General features: G+C 44.4%; 1 protein-coding gene and 1 long non-coding RNA gene across 9 annotated transcripts in view; one reads left to right on the top strand and one right to left on the bottom strand.

Moving 5' to 3' along the window:
- The window catches only part of ncapd3 (non-SMC condensin II complex, subunit D3), a 96,587-nt gene that overhangs the window by 4,710 nt on the left and 68,360 nt on the right, over window positions 1-23,517 (top strand). The window contains exons 1-6 of one of the 8 annotated variants that reach the window (XM_061836460.1): window positions 9,891-10,197; window positions 11,975-12,051; window positions 12,498-12,589; window positions 21,520-21,692; window positions 21,920-22,082; window positions 22,178-22,344. In XM_061836460.1, the coding sequence (XP_061692444.1) occupies window positions 10,042-10,197; window positions 11,975-12,051; window positions 12,498-12,589; window positions 21,520-21,692; window positions 21,920-22,082; window positions 22,178-22,344 (828 nt within the window). In that variant the 5' untranslated portion in view covers window positions 9,891-10,041. Of the gene's footprint in view, window positions 1-9,890; window positions 10,198-10,423; window positions 10,844-11,095; window positions 11,159-11,528; window positions 11,722-11,974; window positions 12,052-12,497; window positions 12,590-21,519; window positions 21,693-21,919; window positions 22,083-22,177; window positions 22,345-23,517 lie in introns of those variants that run through there. The other 7 variants (XM_061836462.1, XM_061836461.1, XM_061836466.1 and 4 more) reach the window with 7 other exon arrangements.
- On the bottom strand, window positions 6,835-8,114 carry LOC133509461 (uncharacterized). Its single transcript, XR_009797348.1, has 2 exons — window positions 7,953-8,114; window positions 6,835-7,875 (listed from the first exon to the last, which is right to left on the bottom strand). It is a non-coding gene; the product is annotated as an uncharacterized LOC133509461 (long non-coding RNA).

Genomic DNA, 23,517 nt, shown 5'->3' with positions numbered 1-23,517 from the left:
CTTTCTCACGGGGTGCGAGGCACGCCACGCCACGCCAGATTCTGAGGCCCATGATTTGATTTGGCCACAAGGCCAGTCAATGACGGCGTTATGCTGCTTGAGCAAGGGGCTCCTCAGAAGGATGTCACTATTCTGGGAGTCGAAGACGTGGAAACTCAGGTGTTCGGTGTGTGCGTCAGGGAATGTCATGTCCATTGTCTGAGTGTGGTGGGTTATTCGGCACAAAAACATGCCGTTCGCCATGTAAGCATGCATGACACCGTGTCTTAAATATTTCCAACCCCATTAAGTCGACTACTTGCGGCTTAAGGAGGTTCGCATCTGATCCGGAGTCGATGAAAGCCGTAACCTAACATGAACGTACATCTGCGCTTTGCATATCCCGAAGCAGGGACTCAGTCGGTCCGACAGCGGTGTAGTTTAAACTCACCAGCGTGGACACCCTGTGTGCGGGTTGTGCGGGCTTGACAGGGCAGCAAGACATGAGGTGGCCCACCTGGTTGGAGCGCGGTCTGTTGTACGAGGTTTCGTTGGGCGTCCCCCTGTAGTGCGTCGATCCATCCCTCTATCGCGAGCCTCTGGTCGATGCTCAGGGAGAGGGCGATAAGCGAGTCCAGGTTCGTGGGCAGTTTCACTGTGGTGAGGCGGTCTTGAATCCTGGGGGATAGCCCCTGAAAGAACACATCGAGGAGTTCCACAGGCTTTCTGCCGCTCGGATGGTGAACTCAATCGCGTACAGCCGAGCACATCGGGGACCGGCACAGTCAGGACAAAGACCGGCAGGGCCATGAGAATTCTAACACCCACTGTCCTCATGTCTTCCCTCACAACATCCATCAACGTTTTGTTTGATCTTCCTCTCACTCTTTTGCCCGGCAGCTCCATCCTCAGCACCCTTCTACCAATATACTCACTCTCTCGCCTTCGGACATGTCAAAACGATTGAAGTCTGGTCTCTCAAACCTTGTCTCTAAAACATCCAATGTTGGCTGTCCCTCTAATTACCTCATTTCTAATCCTATCCAACCAGCGAGAACCTCAACATCTTCATTTCTGCCACCTCCAGTTCTGCTTCCTGTTGTCTCTTCAGTGCCGCCGTCTCTAATCCATACATCATGGGCGGCCTCACCACTGTTTGATAAACTTTGCCCTTCATCCTAGCGGACACTCTTCTGTCTCATAAGATACATCAGACACCTTCCGCCAGCTGTTCCAACCTGCTTGGACTCAGGCGCACGCAACCCAGGACATTTAAAGTACAATTTCTCATAGAAGGAAGACAAGAGGTACTTTTGCTTGCGAGGAGGACGTGAGATGTGTCTCTTTCATCATTTCCAACCCAATCTGCCCACGAATCCTCATTTTTATTCCTTAGCGCGGTCGGCATCACAACAAAGGAAATGTGACAAAGCAACCGTGACAAAAAGACCCAATGCTTCCTCATTCCATTAATGATCGATTATTGAGGTTCAAATTTACTCAAAGTGTTCCCTGAAGCACTACATGCATTGCTGTTGTCGCGTATTTTAAAGTATAAGATTAAATAAAAAAAGGACATTTGCATCCAGTGAGCTCAGAGGTTGACCATCCTTCTGCGTCTGCTAACATCCATCTTGGCCAGGGGTTTGCAATCCAAAATGTTGAAAGGGCCGTACTGAACCCCCCCCCCCCCCAAAAAAAATGAAAACAAATCTGGCTTGAGCCAGAAAAGCAAATTTATTTGTACACCACATTTCATGCACGAAGTAACTCCATCCATGAGTTAACTCAATGTGCTTTAATGATTAAAAGGTTTTGAAAACAAAGAGATAAAACATTTAAAATGGGATAAAAAAAATAAAAATGACAAACACAATATATATTTAAAAAAAAAGAAATTATATATAATATAATAATTTATATAATATATAAATACAGTCAAGCGTACAGTCATATGATTAAAAAGTGGATATACTCTAAAAAGCATGAGAAAAAAGAAAAGTTTTCAACCTGGATTTAAAAACATTCACACTTGGGGCTGACCTCACCTCTGTTGACAACTTATGCCATGACCCATCAAGACGGAGGGAGGACCCAAATGCAGGACTCCGGAGATGCAAAGGTAGTTCGGGAAAAGTGTTTATTCGGTTCAAAGTCAGGGATAAGGCAGATGGTCAAGTTGAGCAGCGGTAGTCAGGACATCGGGCGTAGAGAGCAGGTCCGCAGGCAGACAGGGGTCAGTACATGGGAGAAGAGAGAAGGCGGGAGTATCAAAGACGTCAAGCTTACGGGGTCGGTCCGAGGACAGGCGGAGGTCGGTACACCGACGATCTGGCAAAGACCAGTCGTCCCCTGGGTTCTATATATTCACCGGGGTAATCACTGCCGATGAGGCGCAGGTGTGCGACTCCTAATCAGAGCAGCTGTGCGGGGAACCACACAGCCAGGGCTGGACCAGCCGGACCATGACAACTTATTCCATTTGTGTGTACCACAATAGCTAAAAGCTGCTTCACCATGTTTGCTTTGGACTTTGTCCTCCACTATTTGACCTGCGTCAGTCGATCTCAGAGCTCTACTGGGTTTGTCTTCCATTAGTATTTCTTTCATGTGTTCAGGACCTAAAAGTATAAGTAAGTAATGAAAGTATTCGGCCCCCTTGAACTTTTCAACCTTTAATCACATTTCAGGCTTCAAACATAAAGATATAAAATTTAATTTTTTTGTCAATAATTAACAAGTGGGACACAATCGTGAAGTGGAACAAAATTTATTGAGTATTTAAAACTTTTTTAACAAATAAAAACCTGAAAAGTGGGGCATTTGGTCCCCTTGCATTAATACTTTGTAGCGCCACCTTTTGCTGCAGTTACATCTGAAAGTGGCTCGGGGTATGTTTCTGTCAGTTTTGAACATCGAGAGACTGAAATTCTTGCCCATTTTTCCTTGCAAAACAGCTCGAGCTCAGTGAAGTTGGATGGAGAGCGTTTGTGAACAGCAGGCTTCAGCTCTGCCCACAGATTCTCGATTGGATTCAGGTCTGGACTTTGACTTGTCCATTCTAACACTTGGATATTTGTGAACCATTCCATTGTAGATTTGGCTTTATGTTTTGGATTATTTTCCTGTTGGAAGATACATTTTTGTCGCAGTCTCAGGTCTTTTGCAGACTCCAACAGGTTTTCTTGCAGAATGGTCCTGTATTTGGCTCCATTGATCTTCCCATCAATTTCAACCATCTTCCCTGTCCCTGCTAAAGAAATGCAGGCCCAAACCATGCGGCTGTCACCATCATTTTTGACAGTGGGGATGGTGTCTTCAGGGTGATGAGGTGTGTTGCTTTTTCCCCAAACATATTTCTTCTTGCCACTCTTCCATAAGGGCCAGATTTGTGCAGTGTATGATTGATTTTTGTCCTATGGACAGACTCTCCAACCTCTGCTGTAGATCTCTGCAGTTCATCCAGAGTGATTACGTGCCTCTTGGCTGCATCTCTGATCAGTCTTCTCCTTGTTCGAGGTGAAAGTTTAGAGGGACAGCCGAGTCTTGGTAGATTTGCAGTGGTCTGATACTCCTTCCATTTCAATATGATTGCTTGCACAGTGCTCCTTGAGATGTTTAAACCTTGGGAAATCTTTTTGTATCCAAATCTGGCTTTAAACTTCTCCACAACAGTATCTCTAACCTGCCTGGTATGTTCCTTGGTCTTAATGATGCTCTCTGCACTTTAAACAGAACCTTGAGACTGTCACAGAGAAGGTGCATTTATACGGAGACTTGATTACACACAGGTCAATCCTATTTATCATCATCACTCAACATTGGATCATTCAGAGATCCTCACTGAACTTCTGGAGTGAGTTTGCTGTACTGAGAGTAAAGGGGCAGAATAATATTGCTATCTTACTTATTCCACTTATATTACTTTTCAGTTTTTCATTTGTTAAAAAAGTATAAAATATCCAATAAATTTCGTTTCACTTCATGATTGTGTCCCACTTGTTGTAGATTATTGAAAAAAATATGAACATTTTATATATTTATATTTGAAGCCTGAAATGTGCCGAAAGGTTGAAAAGTTCAAGGGGCCGAATACTTTCACAAGGCACTGTAAATTATTTTGTGATTTGTAGACTAGTAGCAGAACTTTAATATCTATTCAAAAGATGACCGGAAGCCAGCAAAAGAACAAAAGGCCTATTTAAGCCTTATGATGAAGGCAACTGTCATGAGTCAGGGTGGACCACTGCCCTTGTCGGTGACACCTGCCACCGCTCACAGCTGTTTTGTATTGGGACTATAATTAGATGCTGAATTTAAGTTGGAGTTTTGTTCACTGATATTCGCCAGTTCGTTATGTTCGTTGTGCCCTGAGTCTGTAAGTGTGCTTTGTGCTACTAAGAATAAAACCCACTGATCACCATGTCCTCGCCATGGAATCCTGCATTTGGGTCCGCGCACCGTTGGGCCCTGACAAAACGACTGGCCAGAACAGGACAAAGCAGGGAAGACGCGGCGTCGCGGTGCACGTTGACGGGGATGCCGCCTGCCTGAGGATCAACCATCTCCTATCTTGGTGGGCTCCGTTATGTCATCTTTTCTATCTTGGCTCCCGCACCGTACGTGTACCACGATTACGTCCCGACTCTGACTCGCTCTCCACGGTATATATTTTTGGACTCAGATTTTTCGGACTATGAGGAAGACCTGAATTTATATGACCGGCTGCCTGATTCTGACTCAGATGACGAAGGCGAATTCTCTCTCCCGGTAATGAGTCTCCATGACTTCATTGCGTGTTTCCGCGCATCCAGGTTCCGAATGCCTTTGCCCTGTGAGCCCAAATCTTCTTCCTCTAATCCTTTACTGGGAACCCGCTTGGCCATCTATCCGGGTCCTCTGCGTGGCGGCCAGAGGAGACGCCCAAGCAGGGTGCCACCTGGTGTCTTCCGACCAAGGCGACAAAGCCACAGCGGCATCCCGCTCAACCGACGGCTGAGCCACAGCCGACATCCGCCCACGTTTTGCCAGCGACCAAGCCACAGCCGACTCCCACCGACGCGTCGCCGACAACCAAGCCAGCAGACGCTGTATCAAACGGAAAGCCTCCGGCATAGGTGGAGGAGGGATTTGCAACTCTCGAGGTGCAGCGACGCGAGGATCATGAGGTCATCTATCGCAAGTTGAGGGCGGAAATAGAGCGACAGACTGTCGAACTTGCAGTCCTCACAGCCTAGGTTTGGCGAGAATTAGATAACCGGCCAAGCTACGCCCACGTTGTAGTTGCAACAGACTTGCTGCTGACCCACGCTCACGCCGCAGTAGCAATGGACCCATTACCGAGCCAAGTTCACGTTCCTGTTGCAACAGATCCGCTGCCGCGCCACGCTCACGTCACGGTTTCAACAGATTCACTGCAAACCCATGCTCACACCGTGGTAGCCACCGATCTGCTACCGAGCTAAGCTCACGTTGCGGTGGAAACAGATCCGCCGCCTCGCCACTCCCACATCGCGGTTTTAACAAATGCACTGCTGACCCACGCTCACACCATGGTATCCACCGACCCGATTCCGAACCTAGCTCACGTCGCTGGTGGTAACAGATCCGCTGGCGCGTCACACCCACGTCACGGTGGCGACAGACTTCCAGGCGTGCATCGAAGTAAAAGGGCGTAATTGGGGATCGATGATAACCCTGCCAGAGTGCCTCTAATGTGTGTTTTCCCAAAAGACAAAACTCAGAAACGAATTGCAGAGGGCTTAAGTTCAGAGGATGGAGTGAATTCAGATAAAGACGAGACGAACTATTTTCCTCCAGTAAAGAGGAAAACTATAACTAAACTTTATCATTCCCGTCGCTCCATGCTGTACCCAAGAACGATCTATTCATGCCCCCCAGTTTCTGTCAGTTCTCCTCCGGGAACCCTGATTCTGAGCCACTCGGATTCTGTCTGAAGCCGTCGACTCTCATTCAAAGGCAAGCGCCCAGTTCAGGTGTGCCAGGTCAAACACCGAAAGAGCAAGAATGCAGGATTTTGCGGCCTGTGGTTTTTCAGGAGTCACTCTCCAAATCCCACGCTCCTGTTCAGGCGGCAACGGCTCGTCCCACACCTCCCGCTCCTGTCCAGCAGGTGGCGGCGGCTCATCGGCTGCTTCCCGCTCCTGTCCAGCAGGCGCCGATAGCTCGTCGGCCGCCTCATGTTCCTGTCCAGCATCATCATGGTCCCCTTCGTTCTGGTACTGGCGGCGACAGGTATTCAGAAGTCTCTCATTCCTGTGTAGACGGCGACTGGCCCACGGCCGCCCCCCCGCTCCTGCTTCTACGGCAACTGGCCCGCAGCCGCCCCACGCTCCTGCTTCGATGGTGACCGGCTCGCGGCCGCCTTACATCCTTTATCTTGTCAGAAGGGCAGACAATGGGTGATATCAAACCTGTGGCATAACATCGGGGATTTGCACCTTGACAAAGGGTTTCTGTCTCAACCACTTCTAGCTGGCAATGGATTATTACAAAGTGTCCAGTATGCAGTTCAGCAAGGTTAGCCTACGTGCAGAGATGCAGATATCATGGACACTTCTGGCTACAGAGCAGAGCCCCACTGAGGACATGAGGAAATTATGCAGTCATGACTAAATATGGGCATAAGACATACTTCACAACACATGTTGCATCTATATTAGCCCACTATCCAAATGACATGAGCATTCATGATTAAATATAGGCTAATGTACCACTAACTCGGCAGCAGACAGAGTGTATTAAAATGTAGGCGGCAATTATAAAAGTAAAATAGCAGTGTGTCACGACCAGAACACGGGGTTGAATCCAAATGCACAACTTAGGAGGTGCAGAGGCAGTTTGGGAAGCGTCTTTATTCAGACCGATGTCAAAAACCCAACGGGCAGTCAAGCGGTAGCAGCAGCAATGGAATCGGCAGGCGTAAGAGGCAGGTCAATAGGTAGGCAGGAGTCGAGAGAGCAGGAACAGAATCAGGAACTTGCAACGAGGCATGAGGCAACAATCTGGCAGAGGCCAGACCATACGTGTGGTTCTATATCAATGGGACGTGATTACTTGAGACGAGGCGCAGGTATGAGTCTCTGATGAGTGCAGCAGGTGTGTGCTGCATCGGGGACCGGTACAGCCGGGACAGGGACTGGCAGGGGACAGTGTACTGTTCTTTCTACGTGTTAACGGGCTCAGTGTAGAACGCAGAATTAACGGCCATCCAAACTCTGTTCAAGAGCCTGGAGACGAGTGTTCTATAGATCCTTTATTGAACAATTGAAGCAGAGTTTGGTTGGGTGTTAATTCTGCATTCTACCCTGAGCATGTTAACATGTATAAAGAACGGTAGTGAAAATCCAATGCTTTCTGAAGGCTACGAAATGATGGACAACACAATGATGAACTTCATGTGCGTTTGGTGGGTGCTTTGTAACACAAGAAAAAGTTGGTGCTTCTCCGTAAGTGCACTAAGCATGAACGAATGAGTGCTGTCACCCAGAGGTCAGATGGGAAATTACACCAAAACATTGAATGAACAAAGCTGTGTACAAATTTAACTGATGAACACGCGATAATGATAAAATGTGCAAAACTGAAGAACTGATATCTAGCAGTACAGAACAAGCAGCCTTTTAAAAAGATAAGTCCTTTGAAAATAATTTTGATTAATAAAAGAAAATAATGCACAAATGGCTTCTCTTTCCCCCCTACTGGCAGAAACAGACACAAAGACAAAAAGCAGTTCAGGAGCAGATCTCCCAGCACTAAGTCCAGATCATAGACCAAGAGCTCCTCAGCAGTAATCCGTCAGAGCAGGATCTGCAGTCTCTTCTTTTTAGACAGCCTGAGAGCTCAGCGGTCCCAAACACGGACTCCATGGAACCACTAGGAACAGAAGACCAAATGATGATCCAAGAAGGACAAGGGGAAATCCTGTGAAAGTAAAGGATGCTCAGACTCACTGCCGGTGCCGGAACAGTGGCGAAAAAAACAGCCGGTGCATGTGGACTGGAAGCGGAAGTGTTGGACACCTCGGTGGCGACTGAGCTGCCACTGAGCCATGCCCATGCCTCGACGGCGACCATCCAATGACCACATTCAAGCTTCCGTCAGGTTTAAGCAGCCTAGGACATTTCAAGTACAATTCTCAAGGAAGCAAGACAAGAGGAACTTCTGGCTCGCGAGAACGTGGGATGTGTCTCTTGCACAATCTCCAACCCATTCTAATCACACCTGCACATCTCCATTTTATTCCTTATCGTCAGTCTTTATGTTGTCTTCTGCATCACTGTCTGGTGTTTCCACGGCACCCGATGTAACTCCATTGCATCACGTCACACAAGCAATGAAGCATTAAAAACCAAGAAAGCAAATAAGAGATAACTTTATATCCATTTAATCCAACATTTCCCTCCTGTTTATCCAAAATTTGCTTCAATTGTCACATCACCCATCACAGTTGTTTATGCATCGTCATAACAGCCGGGATCTGGAAACAGATCAGGCTAGTCAGCCGGAATACTCCCTCATGATTTGACCCCAGCAAAGGATACATCTACGCCATTTTGTTCTCCATAGGTGAGATTGTGTGACAATAATTCAGTTTAGGCAAGCGCGCAGCCAGAGAATATAGCAACAACCACACAAAGTCAAAATTGCTGTAAAAACCGCAATGGAATTAAAATAGATGAGACGAGTGGTTTGTATTTGCCGAACACACTCATCCATTTGTCCTTCATGGAGGTGTCAACACCAGAGTGCTCATTCACCTTACCGTCGAGGACCCTAAGCCCTTCTTAGCCTTGGTCAGACTACCGTCGGCAACCATACGGTTCAGGATGAAGATGCATCGGTCCCCAAGGAGAGCGCAGACACCACCTTTTTCAGCCAGGAGCATGGCCATGGCCATTTGGTTTTGAAATGAGATTAATTAAGTGGCTTAAGTTGTTAAGTTGGGTTAAGTTGTTCATGCACAGCCTCAAAAACACTTTTGAGTCCAATTTCCTAATTTTGACATTGTGGTGGATGTAGTTTATTCTCTCCACGTTCTTGTTGGTTGCACACCACCAACACAGGAAAGATTCAAATCCAGCTGACCAAGATGTGGTCATTGGGCGGCCGGGAACCAAATCCCGCCGAATCAGGAGGGGAAGGTGGGCAGGAATCGGTCGCCATCAAGACGTGGTCATCAAGCGGCCGGTACTTAGTCGGTGTCCAAGGGTTGTCATCAGGCGGCCGGGAAACAGTCGCCACCGAAACAGGAGGAAGGCAGCCAGGAATCGGGCAACATCGAGACGTGGTCATCAAGTGGCCGGGAATCTATTGTCGCCGAAACAGGTGCAGAAGGCGGACGGGAATCGGTCGTCATTGAGCCGTGGTCATTAGGCAGCCAGGAATCGGTCACCATCGAGACGTGGTCATCAGGCGGCTAAAGATTGGTCGCCATTGAGGCATGGTCGCCAGGTGGCCCAAGATTGGTCGCCATCGAGGCATGGTTGTGAGGTGGTCGAGGATTGGTCGCCGCTGGAGCGTGGTCGTCAGATGGCTGAGGATAGGTTGCCGACGAAGCGTGAACATGGTCATCGGGCGGCCGAGGATTGGTTCCCGACGAAGCTGTTGGATTAATTGGATATAAAGTTATCTCATATTTGCTTTCTTGGTTTTTAATGCTTCATTGCTTGTGTGACGTGATGCAATCGAGAGTTACATTGGGTGCCGTGGAAACACCAGACAGTGATGGAGAAAACAACATAAAGACTGACGATCTCAAGAGAATGGTGAACACATCGCAAAGACTCACATAGACTGTTTTTGTCACATTTGCTTTGTTTGTTACATTTGCTTTGTTGTGATGCGGACCACGTTAAGGAATAAAAAAGTGGAGATGTGGAGATGTGATTAGAACGGGTTGGAGATTGTGAAAGAGACACATCCCACGTTCTCTTCGTGAGCCAAAAGTTCCTCTTGTCTTCCTTCCTTGAGAATTGTACTTTAAATGTCCTAGGCTGCTGAAACCTGACATTAAATTGGTCCTTCGAGCCGGATCCCAAGATGCCTGAGGATTCCAGCGGATGTGTTGAGCACCAGAAAGACCGTGACCACGGCAGACTCTTTCAGAGCCTAAAAACCCTTTCCCGGACTGGTGTGCAGCCCGTCGGCTGGTATCCGACGGTTGACGGGATCCAGAGACGGAGAGAAAACAACAGGGTGAGTCCAATTTTGGTTTAAAAAGAGTGAAACCGGTTCAAAGAGTAAATGACGGGGAGTCATTAAAGCGTGTAAGGAGACACGATCAACAATACAGACCAATGGAGAGTCTGGTAAGGAAGTTAAGAAACGGGTCCAAGCGGGGTGGAAAAGTTGGCGGAAGGTGTCTGGTGTTCTATATGACAGAAGAGTCTCCACTAGTTTATAAAACGGTTGTGAGGCCGGCCATGATGTACAGATTAGAGAGGGTGGCACTGAAGAAACAACAGGAAGCAGAACTGGAAGGTAGCAGAAATTAAGATGCTGAGGTTCTCGCTCGGAGTGAGCAGGTTGGATAGGATTAGAAATGAGCTCATTCAAGGGACAGACAAAGTTGGATGTTTTGGAGACAAGGTTAGACAGAGTAGACTTAGATGGGTTGGACATGTTCAGAGGCGAGAGAGTGAGAGAGTATATTGTGAGAAGGGTGCTGAGGATGGAGCTGCCAGGCAAAAGAGCGAGAGGAAGACAAAGAAAAGGTTGATGGATGTTGTGAGGGAGGACAGTGGGTGTTAGAGAGCGAGATGCACTTGGATGGAAAAAGATGACATGCTATGGAGACCCATAATGGGACAAGCCGAAAAGAAAAGAGGAAGATATTTTTCAGGTTTTTATGTTTCAATTGTTCTGTTTTGCTAGCAGACTATTTCGAGTTGACAAGTAAGCCTCGTAAAAATTGGTTGGGAAATGAACAAGTTTCGACTTTAGTTGGAATGTATATGCGTTAACTTTGACTGGAACGTTGACCTTACAAACATAGCCACTACTTATGCACACGGCTGCTATAGCGTGCTGGTTTTGCTGTGATGCGAGCCATTAGCTACTTAGATCTAACGTCATACAGATGCGTTATTCATACATTTGTGCTTCGTGTGCAACGACGTAGGAAAAAAACAGACCGCGCACAAACCCCTTTCAGATGGTAATTTGGCGTCATTTTCCGGTCAGGGCAAAACATTGCTTTGGGTACTAGTTCACGTGAAAGTTAACATTATTTGACATCCTTACAGTTATAGATTGTGAAACATAATAAAATCAAATTTAATTGGAATACGTTAACCCTGTTTCATCTTAACCTTCATGTCTGTACCTCCTATTACGTATATATGTGGGTTAGGGTTAGGTTTTCTAACCTTCCTGGGCCTGCTGCAAATGTTTAGATTATATTCACGTCTCTAGGGATCCAAAACATTCCAAGTATTTAGATTTATCGCATCCTTTTCCATAAAAAATGTGTGCATGTTTACCATGCTTTTTGGCCTGACCGGAAGTCAAAGCCTGTTGACCATGGCGGAACCAATGCTGGATACAGAGTCCGATGTCTAGTTGTTAATTCTACGCCATTGTGCGTGCCAATGTTGTTGCTAAAGTAGGAAGGTCAAAAGTCGCCTGTGTGGATGAGTGTGCATGTATACGGCAAGACGACCGAAAGAGCAAAGTTGCTAGTGCACAGTGCTACATAAGGTTGCGCAAAAGGGCACATAAGTACGACAAGGGCCCTTGGAGTCCCAATCCAATACGATAATATTTCGTATTTTTTATAATGATGTCTATTCGTAGCAGTGATTGTAATATTTATGAAAATCAGCCGAGAAATGAGCAAGTTAAGACTTAATTTCAGCGTCCATACATTGTTCTCGGAGAAGCTCAACCTTTCCAACATGGCCGCCACGTAGCCACGTTGGTGACCCTATGATTTCGAACAGTTAGTGTATCTACTGACGTTATCTGTGTGCAGACCTCTTGTGGCGGGTTTATTCAAGATGGAGTTGATGTCTGCGTTGCAGTTTTTGAACCTTCACCAAGTCCCACAAGGTAAACTCGCCAATTCGAGTCATTTGCTCACAAAATGAACCTTGCTTTAACAAATCATGTTAGTAGATACACAAAAATTCAAACATTTTCATAGAGCATGAGCTGGATTGTACGACATACGTCATTATTTGCATTTGCATTGCTAAAACCTTTGGCATTGCGTCCGGTTTAAGTCAGCGTAATTATTTCCTTTACACTGAATAAACTTGTTTGTTATATCGAGACTTGCTATATCATGTGCTCCGGTTGGATTTTTTTTTTCTTGGACACTGAAGGTTTCGTTCTCTCCGGGCGAACACACAATCAGGCCATATAATATTTCAGATACAACATTAAAAAAACGCAGGAACTGTCCTCTTGTCCTGTATGTGTGGAAAATATGGAGGAAATTTGTGAATGCAACGCCACAGTGGACAACTTGTTTGGATATCTGCCTCACTGTTTAGGCTTTACCGGGTCAAATCCAGTCTCCGCTGTGTGTTTGCGTGTCCTCTCCATGGGTATTCCGGTTTCCTCACAGGTCCCCAAAACATGCATGGTAGGTTATTGAAAAGAGTGCTCATGGTTGTTAATTTCTATGCGCCCTGCTATTGGCTGGCGATATGTTCAGAGTTGTACCCGCTTCTCTCCTCGCTTGATCACGCCCACGACTGATCAAGGTTTAGCCATACAGAAAATGGAGGGATGGATAGATTTGTAAATGCACGTAACATAAGCCAATTGAGTATGCAGTGGTAGCCTGGTGTTGATTTCATGCCCCATTTTCCCTCCCACACATGCTCACAGTTGGTTAAAATGAGTCCTAAATTGTAAGAATTGTATGCCAGTTTATATGTTAAAGGTTTGGCAATATTTTATTGCCCAGTAATCAGTGTAAATCGCGAAGAAATGTTTGACGGAAACATTGACTCTCTGTTAGATAACTACCTGGATGCCTTATATTAATTGTAATGTAAATGTGACATTCAAACAGCCCATTCTCCGTATCTGTGCATCTCATTTTTTGATGCTCAAACTGAGAGGAAGCAAATAGTCAGAGTAGTAGTAGTCAAATTTCATAGAAAGCAAGAACTACAGTGAATCACGACCATATAGTTTTTGTATTGTCACCAGATCAATGAATGTCTGATTATTTAAAAAAAAAAAATATATATACATATTTTTTTCACGCTGAAATTCAGGAGCCTTTTCATTTTAGTCAGAACCACAGAATATTCCAGCCAAATTGCAAATTACAAAAACAATGTGATAGAGGGATTGCCTAACAATGTAATCTGACAAGAAGTATTACTTTGTGCAAAACAATGAAAAAAAAAAAAAAGCAATCTAGTTTTTTGGTCATCAGGTCAAGCTTGTCATAACACCCAGTGCCCGTGCTCGTGGGGTCTCAATGATCCTTAGAAAGGTGAGGAATCAGCCCAGGACTACACGACAGGACTTGGTCAATGACCTGAAAAGAGCTGGGACCACCGTTTCCAATGTGACTGTTGGTGATACACTACGGTGTCATGGTTTGAAATCACGTATGGGACGGAAGGTTCCCCAGCTATAACCAGCACGTGAAGGCCCGTCTTAAGTTTGCTAATGACCATTTGGATGATATAGAGGAGTCATGGGAGAAAGTCTTGTGGTCAGATGAGACCAAAATGGAACTTTTTGGTCATGATTCCACTAACCGTGTTTGGAGGAAGACGAATGATGAGATCCATCCCAAGAGCACCATCCCTACTGTGAAGCATAGGGGTGGTAGCATCATGCTTTGGGGGTGTTTTTCTGCACATGGGACAGGACGACTACACTCTATTAAGGAGAGGATGACCGCGGCCATGTATTGTGAGATTCTGGGGAACAACCTCTTTCCCTGAGTCAGAGCATTGAAGATGGGTCGTGGCTGGATCTTTCAACACTACAATGATCCGAAGCACACAGCCAGGAAAACCAAGGAGTGGCTCATTATCTCTCGCTTCTCATACAGTGCAAACACTTTCTTCTTTGCTCTTGCTCTCCTTGCTTTGCCCCTGTTGAAACTTTTTTTTTCCCTGCTGATAAGCTCGTTTTCTTCTAAAATGTTATATTTTAAAAGCAACGACTCCTGGATACTTTTAAATCTATGGGAGTGTATTTTTCTTTTTTGTGGATAATCAGTTGTTCCGTCATTACATGAGCGTGGCCTGCTAATTAGCACAAGCCTGATGTTAGCAACAAGACCAGCTGTCAAGATGCCTCCCTTCTCTCCTGAGGACTATCATGGACAACTGCAGAGGGTGTCAATTCTGGAATCGAAAATCTGTCGTCTTGAAGTCTACATGGATGTAAATGGACAGTCGGGAAATGAAACCACTCTTCAGATGTCTCAAAATGGTGAGCAGAGCCATGCTAACACACAGCCACCTAGCTCAACAATGAGGACTGATGTAAACTGTGGAAAGTATAATGGACGCCCCAGCAGTTCTCCCTATTACTGGGCGCAAAGCCCAAACATATGGGACATTTATAAAGGAAGAGACAAAAGCACCAGGAGATTAGTAAAGAATCCTGCTGGCCTGCGTTGCGAGCTGCCTCAACACCAAGTGAGCGGTTAGCGTTACAGCAAAGGGCGAGATAAAAGAATGTGAGTCAGTGCAAAATATTGATGTCAGACTTACAAATAGATTCGAGGCACTCTTACAAGTCCCAGGCCAAGAAGGCTCATCCTCAACCAACACTGAAAGGTATGAAATGAAATCATCCAAGAAAAAATTGGGACCCCAAACACTAATAGTTGGTGATGGAGCCATTAAGAATGTGAAACGCTTTTGCAGTGAGAAGAACACCAAAGATAGATAGGATGAAGACCATTGTCAACGATGGAGTCCAGCCCATACCACGCCAAGATCCTCCTCCCACGCCCCCTCGTTTGAAACCACAGTCCACGAAGAAGCGAAAGGCCCCTCCTCCACCCATAAAGATCTGTAAATCTGACTATTTACCGGGTCATTTCCAGAATAACTCCAACCCCTATGGAGAATCAGGCATTTTTCATCCCTGTAATTACAAGGGACAGAAAGTTGGGCAAAAAGATATGGCACCAAAAAAGTAGAATTTCCAACTTAGTGAGGATAAAATGTGAGTCTATCAAACCATTCTCTCCAGCAATCTCTGATAGACTAGCTCTTTTTAGCCAGACTAGCTCTTTTTAATATCAGGTCATTGGGTAACAAATCAATGTTGATCAATGACATTATTACAACCTATGGCCTGGACTTTTTGTTATGAAATGTAACGTGGTAAACAGAAAGTAGCTGTAATACCATTTTAAAGGAAGCAACACCATCAGATTTTAATTTTATGAACAAGTGTACAGGGAAAAAAGATGGTGGTATTGCTGTTGTTTTTAAATTATTATTTCAAGGTAAAGAATTTCCAGTGGGTGATTCTACCTCTTTTGAATATCTGTGTTTTTTAGTTAAGGGTGACCCAAAGGTTATCACTTTAATCATTTATAAACCTCCAAGGTACAATGGTAAATTTATGGAGGATTTTTCAAAACTGCTGTCAGTTATTTGTACTGAGTACAACTATTTTGTCACAACAGGGGACTTTAATATTCATGTTGACAACATCCACAGACCTTTCTGCAATAGTAGACACGTTTGACCTCTCTCAACATATTAAGAGTCCAACTCACACTCAAGGTCACATCTTAGACCTCGTCATCACTAAGGATGTTGAAATTCTATCGAATGACATTAAGGATATGGCTATTTCTGACCATTTTTGTGTATTTTTTTTTAAATTACAGATTCTTCCAAAGGTTGAGACAATCTCTATTAGGAAAAGGTACATAAATGAGAGTACTGCCACTAAGTTTATGAAGACTGTGGCTGCTGAGACCGTTGATGACCTTTTTGGACAATTTCACCTCGAAAATCACAGATGCCATGAATGCTGTTGCTCCTGTTAAAACTAAGACCATCCTGATGCAACCTAGAACACAGTGGAGGAGCACAATGATGGTCAAGACATCTAAATCGAAGTGTAGGAAAACGGAACGCAAATGGAGAAAAATTAAACTCCAAATTGACTATGACCTCTACAGTCAGTGTCTTTGTTAGAATTAGTTCGAGCTAGAGAACAACACTTTTCTGAAGTCATAGTAAGAACCGCAACAATACTCGTGCTCTATTTGCTGTGGTTGACAAGATTAAACCCCCCCCCCCGAATCAGATAGATCCAAGACTAGTAACAGCTGACAAATCAGCAAAAAGATAGAATAATCTCAGATTTGAAGCCACTCATAAAAAACTCCATTAACTTGTCAGAATTTGATACAGTTAACCAAAAAACTGTACAGAAAACTGTTCAGCAGTTGAAACCATCAACGAGCTCCCTTGACTCAATACCATCTGACTTTTTCAAAACTATTGTGAAGTCAGTGCTACTTGATTTGCAGCAAATAATCAATTCCTCACTTCAGTCTGGCGAGTTTCCCAAAGCTCTCAAAGTTGCTGCTGTTAAGCCTCTTCTAAAAAACAGCACTGGACGATTCAATGTTACGGTAGAATATATAATGTATACAATATACTGCTAAACAGGTTGGAAACGGGTAGGACTAAATGGAAAGGTTGTTCAATGGTTTAAGTCCTACCGAGAGGAAAGGAGCTACTTTGTGACCATTGGAGGGGCTCGGTCTCAGCAAATGGCAATGACCTATGGGGTCTCTCAAGAATCAGTTCCTGGACCTCTCCTGTTCAGCCTGTATATGCTACCATTGGGTCAAATTCTTCAAAAGTTTAATTTTGACTACCATAGCTATGCAGACGACACACAGTTATATTAAGCAGGTTCTCCAGACGACTACAGTTCAATTGAGGTATTGTGCCACTGTCTAAGTTGGATGCAATGAGCCAAAAATTTTTTCAACTAAATCACAACCAGACTGACAATTATTTTGGGCAATAAAGAAAAGAGAATTGGTGTTAGTAAACACCTTGACTCTCTATCTTTAAAATCCAAAGAGTCAGAAACCTTGGTGTTCTGATTGATTCCGACCTGACTTTCAACAATCATATCACAGGGTTCGCACGCGGCCCTAAAAGTCCCTAAAAGCCCCTAAATTTTCTAAGGTGCATTTAGGGGCTCCTAAAAGTCCTTAAAATCCCCGAAAACAGGCCAAGCCCTTAAAAAGGCCTTAAATGAGAAAAAAATCAAAGGGAGGACCTCTACCCCCAAAATTCTCCCTAAAAAATAAATCTTTTATTTAAAAAAAAAAAAATAGCGATCCGTCTGGCGTCCAAATCAGCCGGAAATTGTCAACGGAAGTCACCGTGTTGACAACTAGTCGCCATCTTGTCGATATTCCATTGTTTGTTTCCGCAAGTAGGCATTTCACTTCGTTTTTGTTACGACGTAGTGTAGTTCTTTCATCGATCCAGCTTGTATCACGGGGAAGTGCATTTTTCAAGAAGCTTGGGTTGAAAGTAAGGAGTTTGTGAGCTGGGTTTGTCGAGATCCAAAAGATCGGCACATGTTTTACTGCCATCTGTGCAAGCAGAGTTACCAGCTTGAAAAGATGGGCGTCAAAGCGCTGGAGTCGCACCGGAAAAACAGGAGACACGCTGATTTGGCGAAGACTCATCTTCCGTTGGTATGAATCTGTTTCTAAAATATCAAGATAGTGAAGCATCAACTTCAGGCAGTGGTACTAGCAGTGCATGCGCACTCGGGATCGCAACAAACCGCTTACTTCCATAACCGTTTTTAACCGAACAGCTGTAGCAAAAAAACGGTACCATAGTGGTGTTTGCATATATCACCCGCGGGACCTCGAGTTGGCGTGCAAGGTTCCGCACGGACTGTTTTTGTTGTTGCTCTTCCGGAGTGATGAGTTCACAGAGTCCCCCCCGGTATGCGAGTAGTGTTTTGATGTTTGCCAATAAAACAAGTTTACTCCCATACTTTGTAGCGTTTCCTCGATGCCATGTTTGATGTTTCTTTGATTTAACTGAATGTTCTTTTGAGTCCAACTTTACTCTAACAGCGAAACTTGAAAAAAGTGGAATTGATGTTGAAAAAGTAGCGCAATGTGGAGTACCGGAACCGGAAGAAATGATTAGAAATTTTAACCGATTTCGAAAGTCCGATTACGGTTTCGGTTTAAAAAAAAAAAAAAGAAAGCCGGTTATAACTGGTTATTTGTAGCCGGTTGTGATCCGTAATGCGCAGCTACAGTTGTCCAGCCAGAAGTCAGGCTTTATGAACAAAGTTCAATACACGAAGATGGACTCATTAAAGGCAGAGATCGTGTGGACTTTAAAAGTGATCTGCAGCCATTACAGTTACAAATCTTGTGAAAATAATTCGAAAGTGTTTGCAGTCATGTTCTCAGACACTGACATTAACTACGACTGTGGGAAAAGGAAGACTTTGTACCTGGCTACATTTGGCATCGCTGCCCACTTTTCATCTCTACTGCCTCAAAGCCAAAAAAGCCAGAATAGAGACTGTCATATCAACGCTTATTGAGAAGGCTGACAGGCTGTGTGAGGAGGCAGAAGAAAAGAGGAATCTGAGGTTTATCACCGAGGCCAATGCACTCAGAAGCAGAGCAAAGGACAAGAGAGCCACTTTGGCACCTCTGCAGCAACAAATAGAGGAGGCACTGGGTAGGCTCAAGGATCTTGAGTAGGGGTGCTAAAACAGACATCAGTAGAAGACATTTGTGTATATAGATGCAATTGTAGTTAGAATCTGTTTTTCTGTATACTGTTATGTGAAGACGTTGACAATGGTCATAGCAATGAGAACTACCACAAGGGGCGACAGGTGATCACAGGTACTGAGGTACTGGAACATTTGATGAACCAAGAACGGTTGATGGCACCATTGGGTGAGTCTTTTTTCCGTACTCTTGATTTCCCACAATGGCCCTAAATTTTTCGTGTCGGCCCTAAATTTTTTCCGTGTCAGCCCTAAATTTTTTGTGTCAGCCCCTAAGAATACCCCGAAAAAGCCCTTAAATTTTTTGGGTCAGACTGAGTATGAACCCTGTATCAAATCAATTACAAAAACTGCCTTCTAGCATCTGAAAAACACATCTCGAGTCAAATCCTGTATGCGTCAAGCAGACCAGGAAAAGCTCATCCATGCTTTTATCTCAAGTAGACCTGACTACTGTAATTGTCTTCTGACTGGACTCCCCAAAAAGAGTATTAAACAGCTGGAGCTCATTCACAATGCTGCAGCTCGCTTTCTGACCAAAACACAGCAGTCAGAGCATATAACTCCAATCCTAAAGTCCTTGCACTGGCTTCTGCTACTGGTCTATAAATCACGAAATGATTCAGGTCCTGAATACATGAAAGAAATGCTTAAGAAATACAAACCCAGTTGAGCTCTGAGATTGACTGACTCAGGTCAAATAGTGCAGCGCAGAGTGCAAAGCAAACATGGTGATGGTTATACTGCACACAAATGAAATAAGTTGCCAACAGAGGTCAGGTCAGCCCCAAGTGTGAATGGTTTTAAATCCAGGTTGAAAACTCTTCTTTTTTTTCTCATGCTTTTTAGAATATGTCCACTTTTTGATCATAATACTTGCACTGTATGCATTTTTGTCTTAAAAAAAACTTGTCGTTTTTATTGTTTTAATCCTGTTTTAAATGTTTTATCTCTGTTTTCAAATGCCTTTAATCATGTAAAGCAAATTGAGTTACCTTGTGTATGAAATGCGCTATACAAATAAGTTTGCTTCGCTTTAAGAAGCATATCAAGATTCTGGCGTGACTTCGCCAGTGTCCAGACCTTAACCCAAATAGAAAGTCTTTGAAGGGAGCTGAAACTCCGTGTTTCTGAGCGACAGCCCAGAAACCTGTCTGATCTAGAGAACATCTGTGTCGAGGAGTGGCCCAAAAATCCTTCCTGCAGTGTGGCTGGTGAACAACTACAGGAAATATTTGATTTAATTGCAAACAAAGGCTACTGTCCCAAATATTAACATTCGTTTTCTCAGGTGTCCGAACTTATTTGCAGCTGTTGCACAAATAAATCATTAAAAAAATCATACATTTTGATTTCTGGATTTTTCTTTTTCGATTATCTCTCACAGTGGACATGCACCTACGATGAAAATTTCAGACCCATGACTTTTTTTAAGTGGGAGAACTTGCAATATAGCAAGGTGTTCAAATACTTATTTTCTTCACTGTAGTTAATGTCCAAGTACAAACTCCATCCATTTTCCAAACCTCTTATCCTCCCAAGCATTGTTTTGGAAAATACACACGAATTTGAAGTTATATTAAATGCATAAATCCAGTATATTATATATCCGTCCAATAGCTGAGGTGCTCATCTTCACAAGGGTCATGGGAGTTCTGGAGGCTATCCCAGCTGACTTCGGGCAATAAGCGGACTACAGCCTAAACTGGTCACCAGTCAATCACAGGGCACGTATTCAAAAATATTTTAAAGTATTTTGGAGAGGGGAGCCACAGTGGAACAGCTGTAAAGCGTTTGCCTCACAGTTCTGAGGACCCACATTCAATCCCGGCTCGCCTGTGGAATTTTCATTTTCTCCCAGTACTTGTGTGGGTTTTCTCCAGGCACTCCACACACAATGGGCACAAACCATGATGATAAAATTATTACAGTGTTACCTCTATTATGAACGTCACGAAAAATTCAGATTACAAAACTCCTCCTCCGGAAAAATATTTTCTCTAGTTAGGAAGTAAATTCAGGATATGAAAGGACAAAAAATGGAGCTGAATTCCTCAAATCCCACCGAACCTATACATCCTGTATCTTGGTTTGTGTGGCGCAATAGAGTTGCTCTCCTATTGGCTATCACGTAGCATCTTCCTCGCATCCCGTTGGGTAGGAGGGAAGTCAATCTTTGCACATGAACTACTGTCCAAGTCATAACAGAGTCTCCAATTAATGTTGCATGGTTTTGGGATGTGGGAGGAAATTAGAGTGCCCAGAGAGAACCCACACCAACTCAACACAGGTGGGCTGGGATCGAACCCGGGTCCTCAGAATTGTGAAGCCAATGCAATCCAGCTGCTCTACTGTCCTGCCCCTCTCCAAAATCCATCCATCCATTCTTTTTTAGCCGCTTATCTTCACAAAGGTCACTGGAGTGCTGGAGCCTACCCCAGCTGTCATCAGGCATGGGGCAGGGTACACCCTTAACTGGTTGCCAGCCAATCGCAGGGCAAATGGAGACAAACAGCCACACTCACAATCACACCTCGGGGCAATTTAGAGTGTCCAATTAATGTTGCATGTTTTGGGATGTGGGAGGAAACCGGGGTTCCCAGAGACAACCCACGCTGGCATGGGGAGAACATGGAAACTACACACAGGCAGGTTGGGATTTGAACTCCGGTCCTCAGAGCTGTGAGGCAACCAGTCGTCCACCGTTCTGCCTTGTTAAAAATAATAATTGTTGCGCTTCTTGGTAATGTATTGAACTTTTATTTTCAGCTTGGGTGAATGATGTGTGGGATTCAGAATTTACAGCGACAATACCAATGGAAGATAACATAGAATGGGAACTAGCATCTTGTGGAGAGGAAGATTTTAAAAGTCTGTACACATGCCTACTGGTTCTTTCGAAGGAACAGTTGGAGTTTTCAAGCACCGATGACCGTTCACAGGTATATTTGATCCCCACTGTAATATCATGCATGACAGAATAAAGAGATATATAAAAATAACTACTGACTTCAAACTCAAACTACTTTTTATTATGTGCAACAATAACTGAAAATAACCCATCAAGTGTCCTTCTTGGCTGACCCATAAGGATTTTTTTCTACTATACAGTACAAATAAATAAAAGATAACTGGATAAATGTGATTTTATTATTCTATTCTATTGCAGTGGATCTGGGAACAACTTAGGGAGAGTGGTGTCTCGGTGCAATCTTTGGTGGCAGTGCTGTCCTTCTTTGTATTGACAGCAAAAGCCAAAGCCGCAAATGCTCAACAGAGGGTCAGAAGCCTCCATGCTGCGTCCCTCTATCTGTTACTGCTTGGAATCCCAGGTAAGCAGTCTCACTGAGTTGTGGACACACCATAGAAAATATTTTTCGTATTCACCTTCTCATCAAACAGTTAAACATAATTGTCTGTCTTCTAGGAAGTATTGCAAACAAAGTTTTTCACGAGATTTTTTTCCACACGTGCTTGCGTGCAACAACTCAGTGCTGGCCTCAGGACATTGGCAGAAAACGCAAGAAGGACACGCTTAAAAGTTCTCAAGCTGAGGGCAAACGTTCCAAACCACACCGGAAGGAAATTCAAGAGGTAAAAGCAAATGACACACTAATATGGTTGATCTTAAAGGCAATGCTAAACTTTCCGTGCCGTCAAAATAATTTTTTGTACTGTTTGATGCATAACAGTTCAAAATGAATCTGTGACATTGTTGACGATAGACCATTCATCCATTTATTTATTTATTTTTTTTTACACTTATCGGAGGTCCTGTCACGGGTAAATAAATATAGCAGGGAAGGCCAGAATTTCCTCTCCCCAGCTACTTCCTCCAGCTCATCTGAGGGGTTGGCACTCCCAGGCAAGACTCCAACATGTCCTGGGTCATCCCCAGCGTATCCTCCTGGTGGAATGTGCCCGGACCACCTCACCAAGGAGGCATTCAGGAGGCATCTATACAGATCCCCGACCCCCTTCATCTGGGTCTTCCCAATGTGGGAGAAAAGTGGCTCTACTCTGAGCCCCTCCTGTCTGAGCTAATCCCCCTGTCTCTAAGAAAGAGCCCAGACATCCTGCAGAGGAAACTTGTTTTGGCCGCTCGTATCCGTGAGCTTTTTCTTTCGGTAACGACCCACTGCTTGTGACATAAAACATAAATGAACCGGTAGAGAGCTTCACCTTTTTACTTTGCTCCTCCTTCATCACAACGAATCAATACAAAGTCCGTATCACTATAGATGCTGATGCAGAGGCGCATGTCCATCTCTCATTCCATTCTTCCCTCACTCGTGAGCGAGACCCAAAGATATTTGAACTCATTCATTTTGGACAGGATCTCATCCAGTCCTTGGTGAGGGCACTCCACCCTTTTCTGACTAAGGACCATGGTCTCAGATTTAGAGGCGCTGACTCTTATCCCAGTAGATTATTGTTGATTCTCCCACAGCTGCAAACCGGTCCGGTGAGTGTTAGAGATCATTGCCTGATAAAGCCCACAAAACTACATCATCTGCAAAATGCAAATATGCACTACAGAGACAAAGTGAACCCCCATATTCCCCTGGACATTCTGTCCATAAACGTTACGAACAGAATTGGTGTCAAAGGGCAGCCTTGTCAGAGTCCAACCCTTATTGGAAACTAGTCTGACTTACTGATGGCAATGCCGACCAAACCCTGACACTGGTTGTAGAGGGACCGAAAAGCCTATATATGGGTTTCAGCACCCCATACTCTTGAAGCACCCTCCACAGGATTCCCAGA

This window comes from Syngnathoides biaculeatus, chromosome 12, assembly GCF_019802595.1.
Source record: "Syngnathoides biaculeatus isolate LvHL_M chromosome 12, ASM1980259v1, whole genome shotgun sequence".
NCBI classification, from domain to species: domain Eukaryota; kingdom Metazoa; phylum Chordata; class Actinopteri; order Syngnathiformes; family Syngnathidae; genus Syngnathoides; species Syngnathoides biaculeatus.
The sequence above is the reverse complement of the archived record's forward strand: the minus strand, read 5'-3'. Positions and strand labels throughout refer to the sequence as shown.